This window comes from Magnolia sinica, chromosome 3 (genome assembly GCF_029962835.1).
Source record: "Magnolia sinica isolate HGM2019 chromosome 3, MsV1, whole genome shotgun sequence".
NCBI lineage: Eukaryota > Viridiplantae > Streptophyta > Magnoliopsida > Magnoliales > Magnoliaceae > Magnolia > Magnolia sinica.
The window spans coordinates 25,215,176-25,224,902 of record NC_080575.1 but is presented as its reverse complement, the minus strand read 5'-3'; the positions used below and the strand labels follow the sequence as shown (position 1 = coordinate 25,224,902).

The 9,727-nt window shown below is 38.7% G+C and overlaps 1 protein-coding gene across 3 annotated transcripts in view; it reads right to left on the bottom strand.

Moving 5' to 3' along the window:
- Nucleotides 1–2,047: 2,047 nt before the first annotated feature.
- LOC131239718 (lysine-specific demethylase JMJ25-like) overlaps nucleotides 2,048–9,727 on the bottom strand; it is a 42,478-nt gene continuing 34,798 nt past the window's right edge. For 2 of the 3 annotated variants that reach the window (XM_058237555.1, XM_058237557.1), the window contains exons 7-13: nucleotides 8,718–9,047; nucleotides 5,804–7,831; nucleotides 5,620–5,692; nucleotides 5,387–5,472; nucleotides 4,825–4,944; nucleotides 4,297–4,358; nucleotides 2,048–2,595 (exon numbers count right to left, since the gene is read on the bottom strand). In XM_058237555.1, the coding sequence (XP_058093538.1) occupies nucleotides 2,457–2,595; nucleotides 4,297–4,358; nucleotides 4,825–4,944; nucleotides 5,387–5,472; nucleotides 5,620–5,692; nucleotides 5,804–7,831; nucleotides 8,718–9,047 (2,838 nt within the window). In that variant the 3' untranslated portion in view covers nucleotides 2,048–2,456. The remainder of the gene's footprint in view (nucleotides 2,596–4,296; nucleotides 4,359–4,824; nucleotides 4,945–5,386; nucleotides 5,473–5,619; nucleotides 5,693–5,803; nucleotides 7,832–8,717; nucleotides 9,048–9,727) is intronic. The other variant, XM_058237556.1, reaches the window with a different exon arrangement.

Below are 9,727 nucleotides of genomic sequence, written 5' to 3'. Positions count from 1 at the left end.
AATAAATAAAAAAATTTGTTTGTTTTTTTTTTTTTTAAGACATAGGGTATCCCCACCTCATTTTTGAAGTAAGACTAATCCCTGCAAATACACATAATCACCCACAACCACGTGTATCGGGTAAAGCCAATGAGGGAAATCGAACCCTCACATATAGGGAGCAATCCATCTCCACTAAAATATATAGGCTTACACAATCTGACTAAATACGGAGTAAATCGTGCCACTCTGTATAAGATCTCATCCCTATAATCTCAAATATCAAGGCAAAGATGCATCTCAATATGCATTACTCACGGTGTACACACTTGCACAATAGTCTACATACTATAACAAGTTGAACAAGGCTTTTAATTGATGAATATTAACAACATCTCATCATGAAAGCATGAAACAATCACATCCATGCATATAAACTTAAATCTTGAAAAATATCAATATAATCTAATGAATAAATATTTGCACATGTCAATGATGGTGTGATTGGCTGCATGAAGTCACATGCTACAAATATGATGGATCATCATCACCATCATCTAAGCCTTTTCCCAACTAATAGGGATCGGCAACATGACTTCTCTCATGCCCATAACTTCGGTTAGCGAATAGGTTCTCAAAGTTTTCTTACAACTTCCACCCAAGCCTTTTGAGCTTTCACCTCACCATTTTAGAGTCTTCAACTTGAGTGGTACAATTCTTAGTCTCCATTTCACATAATCAAATCATTTAAGCCAACTTTACATTACCTAATTGCTTGCTAATGTTACTCCTAAACTTCCGTCACATTCATTTATAATTCTACCCTTCCTAGCCTTATTAGTCACCATTCAACATCCTCATTTCACCCATATTCATCCTAGGAACTTGTTGTTCCTTAACTGCAAACATGAAAGATAGGTCTTGTAATTAGGGAGGCATGACCGCTAAGGGTTTGATGGGAAATTTGGGCTGATACGGTAGAAATGCATAGTGAATACTTTACAGATGGCAATGGTTCAGGTGTGATTGGGTGGTAGGTCAACTGGCCTGACCTACTTTTGAGGTAGGTTCAGTGCAAGCTCAATGGGCAAATGAACTGAAAATGTAACACGTTTAAGTTAATGGGTCCCTGCCTGCCCAGATAGGTTACCAACCGGTTGGGCTAGTTGATCTGACCCAACCCAACTCATGACCCAGAACAAATAAACGAGTATATATGAAATTTTTTTTAGTGCGTGTACTGTGCTAGGCTGTGGATAGCTTTCGCGTCATATTCCATTTCTTGAACATGAGTTGTCATGGCAGGTTGGGGTCAGGTCAGTTGAGCCCAACCCCTTCACAATTCAACAGGTCAGGTCAGAGGGTAATGGGTCTTGGGTCAGGTTCGGGCTAGAATTCTTGGCCCATTTAGTAAATGAGTCAGGCTTGGGCTGTCCCTTAACTGGCCCGAACCCATTCTACTGACCCTCTACTATCTTCCACTTTTTCAGAAAAGCAGTGGGCAACAATACATGATCAATGGACTGTCATATGTTTTAGAACATGGCATGCCAAGGTGAAGATGACCTGATGGACTCTGGAACTCTCACATTTCAATCCTATACGAGTTCTGTCAATGTGCTTCTTGCAAAACCCCTGGAATACAGAATGTATTAGTAGATAGCTACTGCGTACCTCTATGATTATATGATCCAAATGGCCCATCTGGTGACACCATCATGTATGAGGCATGACCCAAAAACATGACAATAACTAATCTTAGTACAAGCCTTACTGAACATTGAAAGTGGAGCATTGTTTAGCCATTCTTCCTACCACTGGAACCGTCCAGTCAGTAGTCCAGCCTTCCACATCAGGAGTTGTTTGGTCCAAGCAGAATTCAGGATTTCTTTCCTTCTATCAAACAGTGAAAATGGAATGCCTGCATTGTGAGTATTGAACGGTCCACATCCTACACCGACCACTGAGCTACAAGCCCAGTAACGACCTGACTCGACAGATTGCGACCCAGTATGGATATGCTGCACACCCTGTTCTCCATCTACAAGTAGGCTGACAATCACTCAAGGAACATAAACAGAGTATGCTTTCCTTCTAGAAAATTTAAATACAAAAAGACGCTCTTTATAACAATATCCAGAGCTGAAGATGCAAACATTCATATTACTGAGGCTAAGCTTTCCCTTGTAGATGATGGAATTTCAAAAAGAGTTCTTTATAACAACACCATCAGCTGAAGATACAAACATTCAAATTACATGGCAATAAGAAACAACACAAACCCACATCTCATCTGGATGTTTTACTCACAGCTATGTCCAAAACAACAGCCAGAGAGGGCCAGTACAAACACAATCTGCACAAAACGAGACATCTACAGAAAAACTAACATGCAATTTTTGGCATGTTGGAAGCTCAAAAAAGGAGATCTCACCAACCACGGAAAATCTAGGGTTCTATTCGACAGTATTTCAGGTTTACTCAGTGGGCGGTGATGATGCAACCTGAAGCAGCTGTGGTGACACCGGTGTTGGCAGATGCTCAGATGATTGCAGTGGGTCTGATTCCGGTCTTTTTTCCACTGCCAGGTTCTCATCTTCAGGAACGGGCTTAGACCTGAAAAAACAGCATGCAGAGAAGTTAAAGATGGTTCTTATGAATGCCAGTATTTCAAAGTAACTAAACCACACAGCAAATCTAGTGTTCTGTTCGATAGTATTTCAGGGGTTACTCAGAAGGCAGTGATGATGCAGCCTGAGGAAGCTGTGGTGACTCAAAGGAAAATCTATTTTACTTTTTTAGTGAAACATGAATGACCATGTTACTGCTCAAAGAGTAGACTGAAACCCCACATTGGAAGTGAGACAAGTTAATTAATGTCCATGTAGATAGTCTAAACCCTAAGCCAGTCTGATTTTTTTGCTTATGCAAGCACAATCATTTCCAATATTTGGATGGTCTGGATTGTCATACAACAATACCATATAAGCATCACCATTTTCTGAATGCTGGTGAACATAGGAGCCCAGCCTCAAAGGCAAACCTATTTTACTTTTTCAGTGAAACATGAACGACCATGTTACTGCTGAAAGAGTAGACTGAAACCCCACATTGGAAGTGAGACAAGTTAGTTAATGCCCGTGTAGATAGTCTAAACCCTAAGCCAATGACCGTTCCAACACAACGCTGGTTTTCAAAATTAAGGTTTACAACCAATGTTGTCAAAATCGTTATCGCATCGCAAATTGTAATGGGGATTGAATCGGTATATCAAATTGCAAATCATAAGACTTTTTTTATGATTGTCTTAAAAAAATTTGGGAAATATAATAATCAGAAAAAAGAAACTCACCAATCATCCTTTTTCCATCAATATGCACCAAGACCATGTCACGATAGTTCTAAAGGATTCTTATCTTTCCTTCTTTTTTTGTCTATCAAGAAAATTCCCTTAAAAAACATACAAGGATCCTTTAATAATTTATGTTCATGCTACCTTTCTTAAACATAGAATCTCGGTGGAAAAGTGGAATTTGATTGTGGACTTACAAAAAAAAAAAAAAAGATATTTTGATTTCTAACCATCATTCCACAATACATAAGTCAACATGATCATAACCATCCATAAAAACATTCCACGGTCATGAATCAATTTGGTGTTTCGACCAAATTAAGTAAGAAATCATTTATAAAAACAAAAAAAAAAAAGCTCCATGATTTGACTTGAAGAAAATATATCACTTAAACTCTTATAAAGAACAAAATAAAATAATTTATCTTTTCTAAACAATTCTTAAAGCCCCCACCAAATTAAAAACATAAAATGAAAGTCAAATGAAGCTTAAAATAGTAAAGAACATGTATAATTTGAATCACAAATTGGAATTTGAATCGTAAATCATAGGAATCAAATCAAAGAATCATAGGATAAATATAAAAAGGGATTCAAGGTCGCATTCAAATCGTTCTGCTTAAGATTTGACTCAAATCACAAATTGTCAAAATGTAAATCATAGAATTTTGACAACACTGATTACAACACACCCAAAAGGTAAGATACCACATATAAGATCCAAACCGATGTTATTACACTCATTATCAAATCACTGGGCAAAAACTAAAGCAAGCCAAGTTGCAACATAGGTGATTTTATGATCCAAAATGTCCAAGCACAGTGAGATTAGCACCCCTCACAAGATTCATGCTAGTTATCTCCTCTTTGAAGTCATTATGAAAAGTTGTCCCCCGTTAGAAAGTAATATTGCATGAAATCATCTGGCATTGAATCAAAACAAGCACATGAGATTTCATATCCACCTTCGAGTGGATTCAAATTCCTCCACAGCTTGGTTGATTGCATGAAGAGTCATTTTCTTCACCTGTTTCACATGTGAAAATTGAAAGAAGGTCATCAAAAGAAGGATGTGAGAAACATGTCTGCAAATCATAACACGTGCTGGTAGACTCGGTAAGCACAGAGCTAATTAATCTGAGCTGCCGATTTATGGGGCAACAATCATGGAGTTAACCAAAGTCTACTGGTGAAAAGAAATATCCACTCAAAATGCTTATTAGCTCTGAGGGATCTTGGGTCTATTGGTGCTCATAAGGCTGTCAACCAGCAGGCTTTTATACATGACCCTACCCTACAAAAAAAAAAAAAAAAGGCTGAATTTTGATGCCTGAAGTCGGACCAAACTTATGGAAAAGTTGGCCTGTCCTGAAAGCTCAACAGGCAATCCTGATGCCTTGACAGCACAATGTGCACATGAAATATTCACATGAATGACTTAATGAGCAGATCACCAATATTAACACATGAATAGATACAGGGAGTAGATTCACCTCTAGTTTGTCTTCCTTAGCCCTGTGATTTTGAGGAAGCAAACGGAATTCTTCAGTTAAGCGAATGCACTCATGGACATTTTCAGGTGAGACAAAGTCGAGCGCAACCTTTATACAAGACTGCACAGGAGGGAGACGAGCTTCAAAAGATGAGTGCTCAATTTCTGTGTGCCCTAAAGTAGCATGAAATGTGAAGGGAAGCAGCAACAGATATGGGGGGAAGAGTTTGTTTCAAAATGGTAGCAAGTATAAACAGCTAGGCAGTGGGAGCATTTGGGGGAAGAGTTTGTTTCAAAATGGTAGCAAGTATAAACAGCTGTGGGAGCATGTCAAAAGAGTGATTTAAAGCTAGAGTGGCACCTAGTTAGAACAATCATGCAACTAAGGTGCATTGGCCATTCAATGAGACAAGCTGACTCATTATCATTATGCGATATGGGATTTTGCATATGTTTTCTTATTCTACTTACAGATGAATGATTAATATTGTGTCGGACTGCACAATCTTTGGGACCGAATAGTCCAAAAGCATGCATTACCTAGCATACAGTTTACATCATACCTTGAGATTTCTGACTTGATGAGGACACCCAGCAGGAATAAAGACTGCCTCTCCAAGTTCCTGAACAAAAGTCCATGGTTCGATTCCTACACAAACAGCAAAGGAACTAAGAATTGTAATAATAATCATTAGTACAGGCACCCACGCGCATAAGAAAGAAGCAAAGTAAAGAAAAACAAAACCAAAAAGACAACATTGATACATGAAGGGGAGGGAGGGTGGAGGAAGAATACCAAATTCCTCCTTGAGCTTCCTTTTATGTTCCAAAGTTAGATAGAAAGTCTGGTCATGAATAGGGTGCACAACCTAAATAAACATTAAAAAAATTATTAAAAAAAAATAATAATAATAATAATAATCATGTAAATGTCAACAACATTAAAATGAAACACCCCTTGCTTTTAACCAAGTGCTTACCTGCTCTACTGGAGAACAGTGGGTGTGTCTGAATTCTCTTGAGTGCTTCCTAAGATATTCCTGTAGCTTTGTAACATCTTCTCTCCTGAAAATGTCCCAAACAGCACCACCAGGTGGTGGTCTGGATATCAACTTTCTAGCAGAAACAGCATGTTTTCGCCCTTTCTTCTTTCTAACTTGAACTTGCTTCACCTCTCCAATTTTGTCAGAAATTTCAGTAATCATCGTGCAGCCATCATTTTCCTTACTGACATTGCAATTAGTTGCCTCTAGTGATCGAAGGTCAGAAGAACCATTTTCCTTTTGCTGATCACCCATTGAAACCTCAAGTGCTTCATTAGTTACAGCTTCAATATCAAATAAACCAGAATCACCTTCTTCTCGTGCCCCACTCAAATCAAGTTCTGCATGGGTATCAGTTTGGCCAACAAAAGAATTGGTGTCACAATTATTCACCAACTCCCCCCCAGCTCCAACTGTCACCATTTTGGAAATCAATCTATTGCCAGAAACTGCAAGTTTTCTTCCCCACTTTCGCTTCGTACTCCCAACTTGCTTCCTAGCACTTTTTTCAGAATCTTTAGAAATATTTCTGCAGTTGCTAGTCTCCACCACATTGTTGTTGGTTCCCTCTGGTGGAGGACCAAAAGAACCATTTTCTTCCTTTTTTTCATCATTCAAGGCCTCAAGTGCCTCAGCAGTAGCAGTTCTAATATCGGAAAAACCAGCATCCACCCCATCACATGTACCGTTCTTACCTAATTCTTCACAGGTCTCAGTTTTGACCACCAAAGAACTATTCTCTTTGTTATCCTGTAATTCCTCCAGAGCACTACTATCCTTCACCGTTTTCTTGTAACTGTTGCCTGAAACCACATGTCTACTTCCCTTCTTCCTTTTTCTACCTCGAATATTCTTTCTTCTCTCCAAACTCTTTCCAGAAACTTCACGGCAGTTATCGGATTTTTCTTCCTGATAATCACAAACCCCCTTGTGAGGCTGCAAACCAGAAAAACCATTTCCTCCATCTTGCTCATCACCCACTATATGAAGTGCTTCACTACTTTCAGTTCTGCTACCAGGCAAACAAGCATTGCTACCTCCATGCAAGGCATTGGTGGCAGGTTCTTCGTTGCTTCCCCTTTTAAGGATCAAGCAAGTGTTACCCACACCCTGTTCTTCTACACCAACATGCTTCTCATTTTCTTCAACCTTTAAAGCAACAACACCAGTATCTTCACCAATTTCAGCTTTAAAACAAGAGCTACCAACATCATCATCTGTCGATTGTCTAGCTACAACATCTACTTTGATTAGTTCAATTTTGGTGTCAATAACAACTGCATCCCCTTTTTCCACATCAGCACGTTTTTCAGTTGCAAGCATTTCATGAGACAGACTGGCAGATTTCCCTACTATGTGCCCATTACCATGAAGTTCTACAGGGGCTCCAGATTTGACACTGCCAAAACAACTGTCTGGATTATTGCGTTCTTCAATTCCTGAAAGTTCTTTATTTATTACAGCTCTAAGAAATGAGGCAGGAGCATTTGCATTTTTCTGGTTCCCAACAGAAACATCTAACTCATTCTTTTTGGGTTCAGAATCAATGACAATGGCATCTACTTTTTGCCCATCAGATCCACCCTCTGGTTTTTCATCGATTGCAGTGTTATTATGCATGTCGAAATCATCTAGCTCTTGCGAGAATTTCCTAGCAGATGGCACTGCGTGATATTTATCAATCATTTCCTGTTTTGGTTGAACAATACTGAAACGCAGGCCCCGATCTTGGGATTGGAGCAACTTTCCATTGGTAGTGATAATATGTGACTTGAAATCATCCTGTTCTGTCAGGTTCTTCCCAGCCAATGGTGCCACGTGATTCTCACCAAAGCTCTCCTGATTTTGTTGAATACAGAGATGCTCTCTCTGATTTTGAGCCCTGTGCAACTTCTTCAGCTTTTCTATTCTGGAAAGCTGATTTTTGGTAAGAACAACTTCTGCAGTATGGGTCAAAACATTCACCTGGGCCATAATGTAGCGGGAATAACAAATTAAGGGGATTTTGCAGGGAAAAAGATAACCATGCCACCCAAAAATTCTAATCCACGCAGAACATTAGTGTCAAAAAAAACAAAAACAAAAACTACTAAAAAACAAGTATATCAATAGCACATTCTCTCACTTTAATGAATATTGCACAAAAAAGAAAAAGAAAGAAAAATTATTTGTATCAGTAACCAAACTCAAAAGACCCACTGTAAAATCTTGAGACTCAATCACGGAACTTGTATCAATTTTTTTGTTAAGGTAACAATTTTTTATATAAAGAAAAGAGTACAAAGGAATAACTAACAAACAAAAACTATAGCTGGCAGCTCCAAGACGAACCAGAGGATGTATAATTAGGAGTCCAACCAATGCAGAATAATAAAATCATATCCAACTATTTGATCTTAGGAGCCTTCCCATTGAAACAAATTCATTCAAGGAAAACAAATGTGCAATTGGAGACACAGGCCACTAGATTTAGATTTTAGCAACAAAGCATTATAGAGGGTTTGTGTGTGTGTGTGTGTGGAAAGATAGCAAAGCATTATACATTCATTTCCTAAACATAGCAAATAACTCTTAACATCAGTGAATCCACACACAGTTATTTATTTGATTCATTACTCATCACCAACAGGAAGAATATATACACCAATGTCCAAAAACTCGCTGAATCAGTCAGAACTGGCCTAGTCAATTCTGTATGGTTGATCTCCCTGCACCAAGTCTCTAAATCTACATAATATCGGCAAGTTTCACATAGACTCAGCCACAATACTAAATGACTTATTTCTCAGCAAAGACCAAGGTTTCACATGTAATATAAACAGGGCATTGGATATGAAAGAATTAAGCTTACCGCATCAGACATATCACAGTGAAGCTTAGTTACAGAGTCTCCCCTACCAAGCTCTTCCACAAACCCATAAGCAATATATGTCTTAGGACCCATGTCCGGTTTCAGGGTTTTCTCTGGCAACTTTACAGCCAGATTAAGAAGACCGACCTTGGGATCTGTATATTCCTTATATGGCAAGGCACTGATGAATTCAGCACCATGGCGTGGCAATCTCTCCTCGAAGGAATTAGAAGGTGGCCAATCCTTCAGCTTGAGAATCTCTGGCCATAGATTTTTGTGATTTCGCCCCTCTGCATATCCTTTAAAAAATTGGTGAATATTAATTTCAACCTGCACATTGTCACAAAAGATAATTCTTTTATCAATTTGGAACAATGATACCTGGCAATGTAAAAACCATAGAATAAAAATATCCATCAAGATTCCTGACTGATCCTTCCAGACATATCCTGCTGCACAACAAATACAAAAATGAAAATACCAGACATATCCTTCTGCACAACAAATACGAAAATGAAAATACCACCAGCATCAAAGAAGAGCCCATTAGACAATGGAAAGGATTTCCAGTTCCTCATTCAAGTAACCACATACAAAAGAACTCAAAGGAGCAAACACCCAAACATAAATGTCTTGAGAAATGTATTCAGAAAAAGTTTTACTCGACAAGCCAAGAGAGATTTCAAGCAAAGAAAGCAAGAAACCTGTCATAGCACTCTAAATGCAAATATAAACAAGAGTTGTGTCCACCGAAAAGGCAGAACGATCTTGTTCACATCATGGGTAAAAGACTCAGCAACTCGCCCGAGTAAAGACTCAGCAACTCGCCCGAGTCAGGAGTGACTTGAGGGGTGGGTGATTTATGGTATCGAACCAGAACACATAGTACTGAATCTGAGCCTTAGAACCATGGTTCACATGCTATTGGAGCCATCCTACAAAGACCACATCCTAAGCATCAGAAGAGAGACATATAAATAGTTATATCAAGACAACAATCCATTTAGGAA